Raw genomic sequence first — 16,042 nt, 5'->3', positions numbered from 1 at the left:
ATTCCCGCCGCATTTAAGGGTTACCGCCTAACTCGTGATGAGGCCCTAAGTCTCAGGAGGGGTGAGAGTGATCGGAAGCCCACAATGAGCACACACAGTAAATCTCAACAGATTACCCTTAAACAGATGTATTGAGTTTAGTGCCCTTTAGGAACGTGCATATGTCATGGATGGGATTACACATAATCATTCAAAATCCAAATAACCGAAACAACTCAGGAAGATGCAAAGTACTGTTTTATTAACAATTATCTAAAACATGGAGTTACAACAAACATCAACGGACGTATGCTCAGGTTCTCTCACCGGCACCCTTGTTTCCGGACCAGCAAACTACAAGTCTGCCTGCTGGAGCCGCTGTTCCTGGCAGGATGTTGTAACTCTCTGACAGGATTGATAGTCTTTCTAAATCCTTTTATTAATGGTTGCTTGGTTCTGGTCAGAATCCTTTTCTCTTTCCTATAGGATTCTGAGAGGTTTGATGTAGTGTCTTTTCATCTGAGACTTTGGATTTTTACACAGCTGTGATTCAACTTCTCCTTCTCAGGACTTCTTTGTATAGCCGGTCAAGTGGCACAGCGAGTAGAGCGCTCGCTTTGACATCAGTGCAGAGCCTGCAAATGCAGGTTCGAATCCCGGCAGCGCCAAACTCAGCGTTTCATCCTTCCGAGGTCGATAAATGAGCACCACACACCGTGGGTAATAATAAGCAGCGCTCAGATACCTGAGGGTTCGTAGCGCTATATAAATGCCAAATTATTATTATTATTATTATTATACAGTCTATGCTAGGAACCACCGGGTCTCTAATGCACAATTATCTCTCTTGTGTTTCGATTTGTATTAGAGTCTGGGTTATTATTTCACCCTTTTACCAAGGTAGTAATTGTTTCTCTCCCTCAAAATAAAGTTCCATTTCATTAATTGGATTTTCACAGTCTCGTCATTTGTACTGGGTATCTCTGATGCTATAACAAATCCCTTTTCCTTCCTGGTATTTCCGTTCTCCCCTTTACCTTCAGTCTCGAGGGCGAATGTCTCTGGTACCTGTAGGTGTACAAGACCTTCTTGGTCCTTCTCTTCATCTCGGTCTTTGTTCTCTGTGACACCCGCTTCAGATGCCTTTCCTTCTGCTCCCCTGCATCTCGCTATCATTACTGGTACTCGGCCCATGAGCCGGTTCGTTGGTGCAGTGATATCAGCGTAGTAGAGGAGACTGCCTGCACGGTCACACCACCACCAAGGTCTCAGTTCCAGTCTTACTGGCTTCTGCTTGCTCACACATGCTGACCCTTCAGTATCTCTTGCTCCTTTCAGAAGCAATTCTGAAACTTGCTTGCTCCACGGCCTGCGTTAGCTGTGCCTTCCTCAGACTTTCTCTGAACAGGGGCTTCTTTCTCTCTCTCCCTCCCCCTTGTCCTCTTCTTTAAGCGTATTTAGCACAGTTATTCAGAGTTTTTGATTTAAAGAGATGGGCTCTTTTTTTCTTTGTTAATGGTATAAGTCCATGTTCTCTTCGTACCATTTATGGAACATCTGCTGATTTGGAGTGTTAGATAATTCCATTTAGACCATCACATGGGGGGCATCTGGAAGTTCCTCACAGGATCGGAAGTCCTTGTCCCCAAAGGGGAGTCTCTCCCGGTGAGGTCCCACTTGCCTCGACCCCTAGGGATGGTGTTGCAAAGCAGGCTCACCTCCCTAGCCTCTCAGGGGGGCCTCCCCTTGGGGAGAAGGGACGAAATCCCTCGATTTGTCACAGTACTTGCCCAGAAACCTTACAGTGGTCAAGGGCTGAAGAATCATGATAGAGAGTGAACTACACCCCAATTCAATGCTGCAGTATCACTTATGCTTGATCAGACTGAGCAGACAAATCACACCATCACCTGCCCAGAAAGGGCAATCAGTCATATGATTCACTATCAAGAATCGATTACATAGAGAGCATATATGTTAGGATCCAAGAACATCTACTAAAGAAACTACAAACAAAATCAGAACAGTGCTGTAAGAATGCTATTACAGCTGAACTGAAGAGACCACATCACCACAGCATTACGAGCGTTCCACTGGTTACTTGTCAAGAAAATAACGTTTTGCATATGCCGATCTCTCTGCTGAACCCTAATCCACTCCTCCTAGAGATCCCCCTTAGCTGCTCCCCTGGCCATCGCAGCTCCTCTGCTACCCCTTCACTCATCCGTGTAGCATTCTGGTTGCGTCCCCAAAGTCGGCTTCCCAACTAGGTTTGCACTTTATAAATCCCATACACACACACACACATACATACAAAAAATTCAGTTCATTCAATTGAAAATCACACACCACCACACAAAAACCACTCAGCTCAAGTAGCAATATATGGTAATAATTCCACAATGCATCAGAAAGAGGCATGGGGGCTCTGCTTTCTCTGGCCTCATTGCTTAAAATACTTTCTTTTGAAAGTCTGCAGTTTGGTCGAACACTTTTGGTCCATTAGACAAAATACATATACATGTATATGAAAATGTGTATGTGTACGTCAGAGTAGGGATTGCGGGTTTAGGGCAAGGAGGGGGGTGTATGGTGGCGGTCCCCCCCATTAAAAAAAAGTTCCATTCCGATCAACCAAATCCAGAGCACCAAACTCTAGACTTTCAAAAGAAAGTCGTTCAAAACACAAAGAACTGCTTTCTTTCACAAACCAGCCAAACTCTGGAACAAGATCACCTAATCGTCAGTACATCACACATGTCCTAGTTATTTACTAAACTGTTCAAACTCCTCTGTACGTTTTTGCTACACAGCTCTGTCCCCCGCCAAAAGCAACTCCCTCAATATCTACAGTGGGATTAAGGCCAATAATGTTTACTGCAGGATGTAATTCAAAGCCGCTGGCATCTGTACTCCGAAATGTTTGTTATAACCTATCAGGGCAGCTCAACCACTGAGGGCAATGTTATGTTATTTGGCATTTATATAGCGCTCCATATATCATTGGTCTGACCTCAATGCGCTGGTAGGTTGAACGCCTTCGGGGAACAAAGCCCTACAGACTACAGCTTGTGTCGTGTTTCCTTCCCCGGACTCTGCATGGAGATGCACCTCCTCACTGCAATATGTTTACACAGACACTGGCCCATTTGTCACTGCCATAGGGCCATCTTGCTCTGAAAGAGGCCCATCCTGACATTTGTATTGTAGTTGCTCCCAGAGGGTCAACTGTGATATCGGCACTGTATTGAGTTTCTCCTGAGGAGCCCCCTGTAACGTTGGCACTATGACACCTGCTCTCGTAGTTGGTCCATTTGTAGATCTGTACTGGACCCGGGGGGAGAGGGACAGGGGACAACAGAATCCTGTTGATGTTCCTACTATGATATTTGCTCTTGGCTGGGGTCACCTGTGAGGTTTGCTCCAGGAGGTCATCTGTGAGTCAAGCTGGGAAGTCCATTGTCATATTGTCACTATAATCTCTATGTGGAGAACAATTAGACCCACGCGCAGCAACATTGGCTAGGATGCTTCGAGCGGCTATTGGCGACTCAACTGTCTGTAACCCTCATTAACCCACTCAACATCTTACTTCCCAACATACACTACTCACATCGACAAAGCCACTCACACATTGCAAATGAACACCAGTAGTGGGCTCTTGCCGCCGCAATAAAGACTAAACATGCATCTCTCCCAGCAGCTTCTATAACACAGACCTAGTCCAACCCGCCTCATACCCGAGAGACATGAACTCATACACATGTCTCCAGTGCCTTCTACACAAATCCCCCAGAAACCTGTGTGCCCACGAGGACCAGTTGCTTCTGATCTGCACGGCTTAACAATCTTGCATCGTTCCCTCTGTCTCTACTTTCCAAAGTCAACCAGCCTTTCTTGCAGGACCATTCACAGCCAGACACCATAGCAAAGGGCAGCAGAATTGAATATCAAATCCAAGAACATACCATTGGCTCAGCGGGGAATAGCTCCCCCTCCATCGAGAAAAGACACTCATTAAAAATGTGGGGTGCAATATACATAGAAATTTATTGTTTTTAAAACATTGGGCACACCCCAAGAGAAGCCAACAGAAAACTGATTATCGAACCAATAGATTAAAAGAAAAAAGATGACTAACAAATTAACTTTGACTTTGGGATACACTTTTTCAAACCATACTGAGGGGCATATTTAAATCACATTAGTCTGCTGAGTGACTGCATATCAAGTTGGGGGCTCTGAGGACATCGAAAATATTTGTGGCATCCATCACATGGGCGTAGAGGGCAGTGACGCCCCCGTGCAACTGCATCCTTTGTATGAGTGCTCCAGGGGGGCTTTCATTGTTAATCATATTTAAAATTTGATTCCAGAAAAAAGTGCAAACAACCAGAAGCAATCTGAAAGAGTGTGTAGAGTGATCATGATTGGACCATTACAGGGGAGGGCAGAATTTCACGGAACATGGTGCAGAGATATGAGAGAGAGAGAGACAAAGAAAGAAAAAGAGAGCGAGATTGGGGTACGGCAGACTGTATGGAAAACTGGGTTAAATAATATGATAAGTCGATAAGTCTTTGGAAATCAGATGATGGAAAGCGAGCAACACGACTGGGGGCATAACATGGTGAAAGGATCATGTAAACAAGAACATGGCCATGTTACAGCTTGACATAGTGGAGATAGGAGATCACGGCTGGGCAGTAGAGTGGTGGAGAGGGCAGATTGACACCAGGGAAGTCACATGATAGAGAGGTGAGTCAAACAGGGATTAAAGAAGCAGGAAGTGAGGCTAGAGACTGAGGGAGTAACACTGACAGGGGAGAGTGATACTGGGGCAGTAACAAGATGGAAAGAGCCGAGTGAAACTCAGGTAGAAGTGCCATAGCGAGAGGAGGTAAACCTTTGGAGTAACTTAACAGAACAAGATGAGAATGTCAATTTACCATGATGGGGAATACCTAAATTGCTGAGATAGGGATGGGGTTAAAATGACTGGGGCCGATGAAATGACAGCCTCAGAAAATGGTGAAATCCTAGGGCAGTGCTATGGAGTTGAGGCAAAGGTGGTAGCATAATTGACCTAAAAACAATTGACCTAAAACATTTAATCAAATGTATTGGACCCTTTTTTCGGTCAAATTAAATTAAGTATATATATGGGGGTGGGTAAGGGTATAGATTAGGTAGAGAGGAAGTGAGGCGGGTTGCTGGGGGGGTCCTCCTGCATTTTAGACAGAAAAAAGGTCAAATAAATTCAATCAAATGTGATTAGGTCAGATGTTTTAGGTCAAATAGACCCAAACTGAGACAGATACTATCATGGGGTGCAGACTGGGAGGCCATACTACAGAGATGGGTACAAGACAACTTGCGCCCTGATAAGTGGGCGCCGAGAGACTTCTTCAGAAATTGTAATGAGTAGAGGAAGAGATGGTGTAAGGAACGAGAGGGGGATGTGGATGAATGAAAATGACACATTAGGGAAGGGAAACCGAATAATGGGGGAGTCAGAATACCACAAATGAGAATGGGAGAAAAGTGGGGCGACAGACTGGTGGAAGCGTGGCTAATCCAGAGGGAAGGTCTGGAAAGGGATTGCGACCAACATGGTGATATTTTATGGTGTGGGTGGAGTAGGCTGAGATAATGGGCCTCATTACAACTCAGGCGGTAAGGGGTTTACGGCGCCGTAAACAGCGCCGACCCTTACCGCCTGAGTACGAGGTCCCTTAGCGCCATGGCGGATTTAACACCTGCTTTTAGCAGGTGTTAAAATCCATGGCGCTAAGGGACCATGGAGTTAATTACGCCACCGTAATTTACGGTGGCGTAATTAACGCCTTCCCCACTCCCATTATGCCCTATGGGGCAAAAATGGGAATGGGGAAGGGTAAATGGGGATTGGGGACTTACCGCCCCGCCAAACTCGGAATGGGGCGGTAAGTCCGCCAACCACCATGGCGTAAACGTAGTTTACGCCATGGTGGTAAAGTCACGGCCCAGGCGGTAACTTACCGCCTGGGTCGTAATGAGGCCCAATATCTACAAAAGGGCTACCATCTTTACAAAATAAAACTGTGAAAGCATGATTTTTTTTGTTTAAAAAAGAAACTGCATTTATCCTCAATTATAATTAATGACATGCTATTACATTGTTTGCTTTTCTGATCTCGAGTACTGGTGTGACAGTAACTACTAGTCTGCACTAGGCTGACCTACGGGCACCACCTAAACAGTTACCGCAGCATTGCTGGATGACCAGTCCTAATTGAAAGGGAGGTGGTCTTCTGAGAACAGTGTTAATGGCTCCAGGGATGAAAGCATAGAGGTTATTGCATAGCCTCTTTGGAGGGCCCTGGCTTTTGAGTAAATACTGCCATCCAAGCAAGTCGCTTAGATAAATGAGGTGCTTTGGTTAGAGGTTCAACTCTTAATCGATCATGAAATCTGGCAGATGCTGGTGGACTTTGATCTTTAATGGGGAGCCTAGCAAGGGGTTGCCACCGGCCAGCAACATGGAGTTGTCCTGCTGAACGGCTTACCCCATAGCTGCACTGGTGCAGCGCAGATCCAGGTATGAGCAAACAATACCCCATAGCTGCACTGGTGCAGCGAAGATCCAGGTATGAGCAAACAAAATGAAAACCCTCTTCCTGCAAACACAGAGGGACAATGCGTGGATGCAAGCGCCATAAGGCGAGAGTTTGCAAAGCTGGCAACCTTTGCTGACGGCCAGGTGCAAGAAGGAAATAAATGAATTAACAGTTGAACATGTCTGACCGAAATACTTCAGTGGGGTGGCACGTTTATAAAAAATACAACTAAAACAGGAGTGGGGGAAGGGAGGGCACTTGTTGTCAGCAACATTTTCAGCCATGGTCAAGTCAGGGTCCCTTGTCGTCAGTAACATTTGCAGAAATTGGCAATTTGGGGTTACCTGTGGTCAGAAACACTTGCGGCAAAGGGTGTGTCTTTTGTGTTCCAGGCATTTTCCAACAGAGGAACATCACACATTACACCAAGCATGCCAAACTTTATGGAGGCATGCACCCCTTTCTTAATAATCGGGACAATAAGGGTTCCCCTGTCAATAAATAGCCCTAGTTTTTGGAGGCACACACTTGCCCCATCACAGAATTTAAGAGATCCCTGTCACTCCAATGAGTACTTTAAGGACAGTGTCAGGGGGCTTATGACTGCTGCCCAGGAGTCCTTGGCATAACAGGGAATGGGGTGAAATCCTCAGACCTCAAACATGAAAGTGCCAAAGTAGGATGCTTGTGGGCACCCTCCCGAAATATCAAGAGCCTCTTCTGCTGGAAAGTTCTACCAAGCGCGGGGTCCTATTTCTGTTTCGCTTTAAACGTTCTAGGTTTTCTAACAGTCTTGAAGTGGATTTCAGAAATCCGTGCACCAGTTGCTCCTTCTCCGAAGCCCGCCTTCTCGTCTTCCTCTCCTTGCCCCTCTCTCTCTCTCATTCTGTGTACAGTTCCATAAGAGGCGGAGGGCTGGAGAGGACGCTACTGTGGCTTAGAGTTCGGGTGATGGAGGCTCGAGTCGTCGAAGAGGGGGTTCTTCACTTCCATCTCGCCGGTCTGGAGGGAAGGAAGCAAAAGGAAAGCCATCACCGCCAGCAGCAACATGCAACACGTGCTAGTTTTTCAACAAATCAAGACCTCGGAATTGCTCAACCCAATTTCTCCTCCAAGACAGTAAGTTTGAGGAGCAAGACAAAAAATATAAGTTAAACCTTTATTGCTGATTACAATGCATGCAAATATGTTCTGCATCCAGTATCATCGCCGATCCCTAATTCTCCCCCTCTGGAGCTCCCTACTGCTCATGCTTCTCATCTACTCCAGCGCCACCTTACTCGCAATCTCTTGGGTGTGTTCCTATGCGCAGCGCCCCCTTGCTTCCCCAGCTATGCTCGACCTTCATAATTTCCCTTACATGCACAAATATCATGTTTTAAGTGTCCTTACTTTTAGATTGCTTCTTCTTTATGCTTTTTTCAGTAACATGCAGTTTTGGCCCTTTTATACTATTTGTTATCATGTTTATACATTTTCTCTATTGAAGTTCTACCTTTATCACATCACGCGCGACTGGGTAGTGTCAGAGGGCAGTGAGGTTATGTGTGGTCCCTTCCTTCAGTCATGAAATTCCCAAAGTGCTATGCATTCACTATGCTACGCTCAACTGTACGTTGGGAGCAGCAATACTTATGTATTTTTCTTTAAAACTGCCTTTAAATATATAGGAATTTTCCGGTAGTCACAGTAACGGTATGTATGGAAATTATTTAACATCAATTAGTTCTGCTAATACAAGTTTTTACTATGACTTAAAAACTGGCTTTAAATAAATACTCCCTGCTCCTAGAGACACCTTTGAATTTACCCTCTAAATGCTCCATACTCTGGGTCCAAGATCCATGTAGGCTGGATGAGCAAACACCCAGACTATCACACACAAACACACTGTCTCCCCTCAGCCTACCTCACCCAACATTGAGTCCCCTTTACTTGATCTTAACCCTCTTTCACCCACCCTACACACCCCATATATTTGCTTGGTCTTTCACAGTCTGTGATCTCGATACCGCTGCAGAGGGCACAGCGCCAACTTCCAGGCCAGCCTTAGAGCTTTGAAACCACTGCAGCGATGACAGGGCACAGTATACAAGCTTTATCACATAGAATACAGAATGGAGGGGGTGGGGCTGGAGGAGGCTCCACCACTGAGGTAGCTGGACTGAAAAGTAAGGACTGGGGCCCATTCTTGAGCACATGCTTTCACAGTCAGGGGAGCAGATAATAAGTGCGTGTATGAATACAGACATATCAGAGTGATCACACACAAAGCAAATCAATTACTGAATGGGTTTGCGATGTGATTCAAGCAGTTTGCAAAGGACTGTAGAATGCATGTGATATTGATACAATGACAAGTGACCCAGACGATGTCATACAAAAGAAAGATAATATGTACATATCTCCCTTAACAGTCAACAAGCTTCAGCACTTTGTAAATATTAACCTAATATCTAATTTGAATCTAAATGTAATCATGGTCAGGACTTGCACACTAAAAGAATGTTCTTATATTGAATATTTTATTATGTCAGATATTGAATTCTTCTAACAGAGAACACCCATTGTCATGTTGTTATCATACAAGCTCAGTTACCACCAGCTGATGCATATGCATTACAGTTAATAAAACATACTAAGTTTACTACAAGTATTAATACAAATAATTCCATCCCTGAAGTACACTGGATTAAAAAAAAAAGCACATTTATTTCTGAATGATATGCTCTTGTCAGATAATAGGTGAAACACTGGCAAGTGCTTCACCAAAATTAAAACTCTACAAATAACCATTGCAGACCCTTAAAACTAACAATTCCTTATCCGGCTGGAGGAGACCTGGTTGAGTTAGAAATGCAGGCGATCGACTACTGGTTCTAAGATTTTGCACTCAGAGTTTTGGGTCTCTGGAAAGCGCACAGCCTTAGTCTGGAGACCAACATGGCACTTGACTTATGCAAACGTACAAATGGGGCTACGTTGCCGCCCCACTCTCATTTTGAAGGCATCCTGCTCTTTCACTCTCACGCTCGTCATAAGCCAAATGTCTATAATTTGACTTCAATGGACTTATGCTCCAAAACACCCTCACGTTCCCCTCCTTGGAGATTCAAAAGTTTGGGTAGCATCGAGTGTTGCAAAGAATGTATCCAAATACATGAATTCCTGTTTGTAGGCGGCTTCCAAAAGAAACCTATTACTCTGCTGTCTTGTTGAATCCGTTCACCAACAGAGGCACTCCATACCTTAATTTGTGACTTCGCCATCCGTAACGCCATATACTTGCCGGGCCCGGCAATCGAGTTTATGGTGCGTGTTGGCAAATGTATTTGACAAGACAAATTAATCATATTTTTCTTTTGGAAAACTTGGACAAGCAGAAATTTAAATATTTGAACAAGCTCTTTTGGACAATTAATTTTGTAGTAAATGGCTTATTATTTACTTATATCAAATTCTCCTTTGAATGTGTTTTCTTCTGAATGAATACTTTCTATCACAGTGGCATGCTTGCATTCTGTTTGGCTGAAAGAATTGAGCAAACGTGATTAGTGACACTCTGTAAAATGTTTATGACGGATAGCCATGTTACACATGTTGACTGGGCTATTCTCACTCGCTGACATGCAAGTGGTAGCAGGGCAAGTTCAAAGGTTCCTATGAATATTTAGTTGAGTCATTGGACTAAAGACAGACCATTACGGGGGAACACAAACCAATGAGGTTAAACAAAATGCTGGCAAAATTTAAGCACCAGTGTAATAAGTGTGCTATTCAGAAAAAGTCAGACACTGGTTGATGAAGGAACAGAGAAATCCTGCAAATTCTGGGTGGTGGATTCAGAAAGCGGCGGATGTTACTGTGCAGTAGATTTTGTTTTAAGAAAGTTTCCCTTTGTTCCTTGCACACACTTTTATTATTTCTGTAACAGCACCTGTGCACGATATTGAGGATATTTGTCCTCTGAGGATCCACGAAACCACCTGCCTCTACTATGCGCTCATGCCTTAAGCTCCACAGCTTATCGTGAGTGACCTTCTAGCGGCAAGTACCAGAAGTGTATGCAATATTGCCCGCGCCTTTCAGATGCGCATTGAGGCCTACAGGCATGTTGCGCATTGAGGCCTACAGGCGTGTTGCGCGTGACAAGAATTGTATAATAAGAAGAAAAAGATGCTGGTAGGTGGCGGACAGCACGGGCCGATGGATAACGTTCAAGACCTCTTCATGTCTATAGTCGCTTTGCTCCTTTTTGATGTTTGGTCACACCTTTAATCTGTCCACAACACCTCACAAAGCTCTCAAATTTCCCCGTGTCAGATGGGACTCCATAGATGCCTAAACCTCTGGGATTGGCCACGAGACTCCTGGTTTTCTGGGGTTTCTCCCGATCTCCGGACACGAGAGGGAAACTTCTGGGATTTCAGGTGTGCTGCAGCTGTGAGGGGTGAGAGTAGCATTCTTGGACCCCCAAATGCAGTGTTGCACAACAAAAGGCCTGAAGACCTAAGGCAGCCCTTCGGGACATTGTTGATGGCCCTGCAAGTCACCGAGTTTCATGATGAAGCCTTTCCAGGCCTAAAGTCAGTGTTTCTCCACTTTGCAACCTGAGACCAGCAGATTTACTTCTAGAACATAAGCCCCATAGGACAAATTCACCTAAGTGGTAATGCCATCACAAGGCAATGTTCCAGACAAGTAACAGTTAAAAAATGGAGCAGAAAAAGACAAATCACTCCTCAAAACCCACTTTTTTAAACTCGTTCGTGCAGTATGCAGTGCTGCTAATTGGGACGGATTTTCCCAGATCTGAGATCCGGCAAAAAATGTCTGCCCGGAAATGTATATGCACCCTTCAAGTCTTTCAATGCTCTTGATCTGTTGAAGCATTGCCGAGAAGTGATTCGAACCAGTGGCACCAGAGCCAGGGTCGAGATATTTAACCGCAAGACTACTTTAACGTCTGTTCTGGATGCCTGTGAATGGCCTTGCTAGGATCTGGGGGACTTGAGAAAAATCAACCCCCCTGCCCCTTGCAGCTTGCCACAGCATAACTTCCCAACCCCCTGGCGGTCGCTGGTGGGATCCCCCAGTAAATAGTTTCTATTTTCAGCACTGGTTGTAGGAATCATTATACCTTATAGTGTACATTTTTTTTAACTAACATGACAAAACAAAAACATGTTGAATCTGCAATCCAGCACCGTTTATGCTTCGCCGACTGGGACATGTTTTTCTGCATTTATAAATGAGAAAACACAAATTACACCAGAATACATATAATAAAGGCAAGACTGGACGAACTAGTCACACCGTAGATGTGGCACTTCAGTTGCTAAGCGCAAAGCTCCATTAGCGCCCGGGGAAGAGCATCTGATCAATCAAGGGGCAGGCATAAGCCCCCTCACCATCTTAAATAAATATGAATGTCTTGCACTGCACATTGTGTCAAGTGAACGACCTATAGACACGCCACTCGGCAGAAGGACGGCGTGGATTTTTGGCGCTTAAAAGAAGGCTGATTTATGGTATAGGAACCGAAAGACGTGTAACGGTAGTTGGTTGGGCCTTAGGTCTGCACAGAAGAAGCACTCAGGCAAGACCATTTTTCAGGGACGTCATTTCACCAAAATGCCAGGGGTAGCGGACCTGACACCCCATGACCATTGACCTCTGATGGCATCAAAGGAAGTGATGTAATTTCACTCCACCCCGAAGTGACATTACGGGAAGCGAGGGAACACGACGGTTTATCCCTTGACAAAACAGGAAGTGGCATCACATAGCATTGTTTCTAAGTACACTATGAAAAATATGGTTACAATATCACTGTAACGTGATATGAATTTAATACAACAATGGATCACCATATGTATTGGCTGAAAAAGAACATGCTATAACTGCAACTTGAGAAAAGCAAAATACATAGTCGGAAGTGTGACCCCTGGCAAGCTCTAAATGACATCCCTGCATGGCATTTTTGCAGGAGCAGAGCGCTGTCTTGCTCTGGCCCAATTCCAAAACTCGGCCTCTCTGCTGAAAGTGTCTGCCAACGGGCGAGGGCATTGCTGTACCAATTTGCAACAGTGTTTTGGTAGGAAACGTACCATGCTGAACCAAATTGTCCCGGGAGAATAGCTCAGCGGCAACGTGCTCGCATTGGAAGCAAGAGGACACGAAGCAACACAGGTTCATCCACAGGTCCACACTTAGAAACCTCTGGGTATTTAAGCGTGTTATAAATACGCAACTAAGACAAACAACTACGCAATTAAAAAACAAACAATTCCTGTAACAGCAAATAAATCAAAATAAAAAAATAATAAGGCGGCAGGTTATGGCCTGGACCAGATTAACAGATGCGATTTTCCACGATTTTGAGCCATAATGAAACTGAGACACTTTGGGATATTTTGATTTGCAGAGGATCACTCTATTTTGCTCTATGTGAAGTCGGGATTGGGTCATGGGGTGGTCAGTTTCACAGTTGGCAATCAGGTCTCTCTAGTACTTCATGCCCCTTCCCCCATCATGTCCCTGCAGCAGCACGTGCACCACTGGACCGTGCGCAGATGCAGAATTGCGCCCTCTGCTCAGCTTTGCCACATAACTGTTTATATTTGCCATGACAATAGAACGCTCGGCATCGAATCGGCTGGTAATGGTGTAATTATGGACCAATGGTTGCTGCTTTTGTTGCAGTGATCTCTCGCCCTTTTATGGGGGTTCCTGGTGGTATCTGTGCGGAGACCTGTCTCGGGGACAAGAAAAGGATCCCAGCGAGGGGTCCAGAAGTGCTGGTGTGGCCCAGTGCTGCCAGCAGGGGGGCCTGGAAGGGAAATGACCCTTATGGCCCCACCACTCCTGTAAACCCCCCTGTTACCTTTCAGGGAGGGGTGCAAACAGAAGGGCCGGACGTACAGCCCAAGATGTGACAGGAACTGGCCGCTCGCTCCCCCAGACTGCCAGTGTGCGGCAAACAAGCGTTTAATGGGACTGTAAACAGCCCCTCTGCTCCCATCAGCGGCGGCATTACCATGTGAAAGCCAGCGTCGAGGACCCCCGGGGACCCTCTGTGCTTTTCATGCTTTAACTTGTGACAAGAGGTCATGAAAGCTGGGAGGAGTGGATGAAGAGAGCCCGACAATGAGACGAGTTAATATGTCGGGGTACAGCCCATCCACGGGCCATCTTCAGAGAACGCCTTCCAGACCAAGAGTGCGGTGCAAGGCGGGGAGGCAGCGGCCACGCTCTGGGGTATTCTCATTGAGGAGGTGTGTGTGGGGGTAGCGGTAGCTTCATAGGCAAAGAGGTGTACACACACGCACGCACGCACTCACCAACGTTCTGAACTCCTTCACAGCACATCCAGTAACCACACACTCATTCCACAAGCTGTGTGCGTCCCCATTCATCCACACCACACAGCATTCCCCACATGTACAACACTCGTTCCCCACGCGGATAGCCACACAACCAAACTTCCCATTCATCCACCACACACACGCACGCACGCACGCACACATGGCATCGAGACACCCCACGCATCGACCTAACCCTGCCATGCACTAATTAGTACATTTTGCCTTATACACAACTAGTCAAACCACAATCGCCACAGCGCACCTTTACCCTGTTAACATATAAATGGCACATAAATACACACAACTTCCCAACGCATATAAATCACACACACTCTGCTGCGTTCTCCAATGACTTGCTTCGATCGCCCCTCCATCTTCTTAAACACACACATTGCGGAAGACATGAGCGCAGGTCCTGTGGACACAAACGGCCACCGTTCGTTACGACAATAACTTATTGCATTTCATGCCGACTGAGGAACACACGAACGAGAAGAGGTTTATAGAGCTCAGCGCGCCACCTGGTGACCACTGTTAGTCAATGCAGTAAGGAAACCTTGAAAAGGTATTGTTCTTATATCCATTTCCAAGAAATAAGTAAAGGGAGGCAGGGCTAACTTTGTTTCGGTAGATTAATTCGCGAATGCTAAGGAACGGGGATATTACGACTCACACTTCTATATTTCAGTTGATAATATAATTTCTTTTAGCTAACAAGATTGCTTTTAATTCAATTACAAACCTCGTCATGCCACAAAAAAACCATAGAGTATTGTTTGCTACATAAATACAAGTATACAGGAAGCGCAACCGTTCAACGTTTAAGGACTCTTTTACCAACAACTGCAACTATACCTGAAGGATTATTAAAGCACTGTGCACCGCCAGTAGGAATGATAACGCATTTCCACGTATCCGCGTAGCTTGTGGGTGGCGCAATTGGGCGGTGCGTCACACTGTCCTCCGTGAATAACAGGTGCCCCACTTCCGCCATTGCTTCACCGCAGAAACCGCCATTTTTCGGGAATGGCGTGTGCACTCGGCCTGCCAAAACGGGGCATAATAAAATGCCCACAAGAGCAGAGGGAAACTTTCTCTTAAAAAATCTACTGCACAGTAACAGCTGCCCCTGTCTTTGCTTATGTCACAGGACGGCACGGCCCCCAGCAACCCCATTGAAGCCCATCTTTCGATAGAAGGGGTCAGGTGCGATATTCCGGAATTTGTCATTATCTTAGTAGTCGTGGGAGTGTGTACTTGTGAGAACGCCAGGGTGGCACCCTAATTACCCCTCCCTCATGCCCCCCCTCGGTAATTTAGAGTTTGCTGTGCCCTTTGCTTGCAGAATGCTGGCTTCAAGAGGACGGGGGGATGAGGGGGCTCTAGGCTTAGAACTGCCCTCTGAGTGTGGTAGGGCGTTTGAAGGCATTACTAAGCATTTCATCATTTTAGACTGAAGAAAGCTAACTGTAAACGAAAGGTCTGCCCCCGTTATGGGCAACTTGGCCTTCGGTCACCAGAGAATGTGTTACGTTAATGAGCATTTACACTGTGCCCTTCACCGCAGTGGGCGCATGACAGCCATTCTTGGCCGCAGTGTGGCACATTGTGCCCCTACCAGCGGTGAGCCAGACCGCGGCCTGTGGAAGAAGGTGGTGTAGCCGTGAAGGCAGAAGATTGAAACATTGGCAAACTGGCAGGATGGTGACACGAGATCCTGGGGATGTGAGAGAAGGGGGATGGGTCACAGATGTGCTGGGTCACAATTTAATAGAAACTGACCCTGCGTGCCCCCTTGCTCCCAAAAGCAGGAGAAAAGGAGCATAGGCTCATTCTATGCCTGCAATACTTATGTGAACATTCTCTTTTTGGAAGGCTGGCAGTAGATAAAGCTGGCTGTGGCATTCACATTTTCCATGGTTTTTAACAGGATGGTAACTCCTGCACATGCCTTATCACCACCCCCCCTCCACCAACAATACTTCTTCCCTTTGTCCCCCTGTACCTAGGTTAAGCAGGAATGTCATGGCTGGTTTTCTTAACACTGGTATAAAGACCCAGAATGATACATTTATAGCATGTCCTTCCAGAATGGTT

The 16,042-nt window shown here is 45.8% G+C and overlaps 1 protein-coding gene across 3 annotated transcripts in view; it reads right to left on the bottom strand.

The window, feature by feature from the left end:
- Positions 1–4,010: 4,010 nt before the first annotated feature.
- Positions 4,011–16,042, bottom strand: part of NPDC1 (neural proliferation, differentiation and control 1) — a 716,939-nt gene continuing 704,907 nt past the window's right edge. For all 3 annotated transcript variants that reach the window (XM_069609739.1, XM_069609738.1, XM_069609740.1), the window contains one exon: positions 4,011–7,580. In XM_069609739.1, coding sequence (XP_069465840.1) covers positions 7,506–7,580 — 75 coding nt within the window. In that variant the 3' untranslated portion in view covers positions 4,011–7,505. The remainder of the gene's footprint in view (positions 7,581–16,042) is intronic.

This window comes from Ambystoma mexicanum, chromosome 8, assembly GCF_040938575.1.
Source record: "Ambystoma mexicanum isolate Mex_15411 chromosome 8, UKY_AmexF1_1, whole genome shotgun sequence".
Taxonomy (NCBI): domain Eukaryota; kingdom Metazoa; phylum Chordata; class Amphibia; order Caudata; family Ambystomatidae; genus Ambystoma; species Ambystoma mexicanum.
The sequence above is the reverse complement of the archived record's forward strand: the minus strand, read 5'-3'. Positions and strand labels throughout refer to the sequence as shown.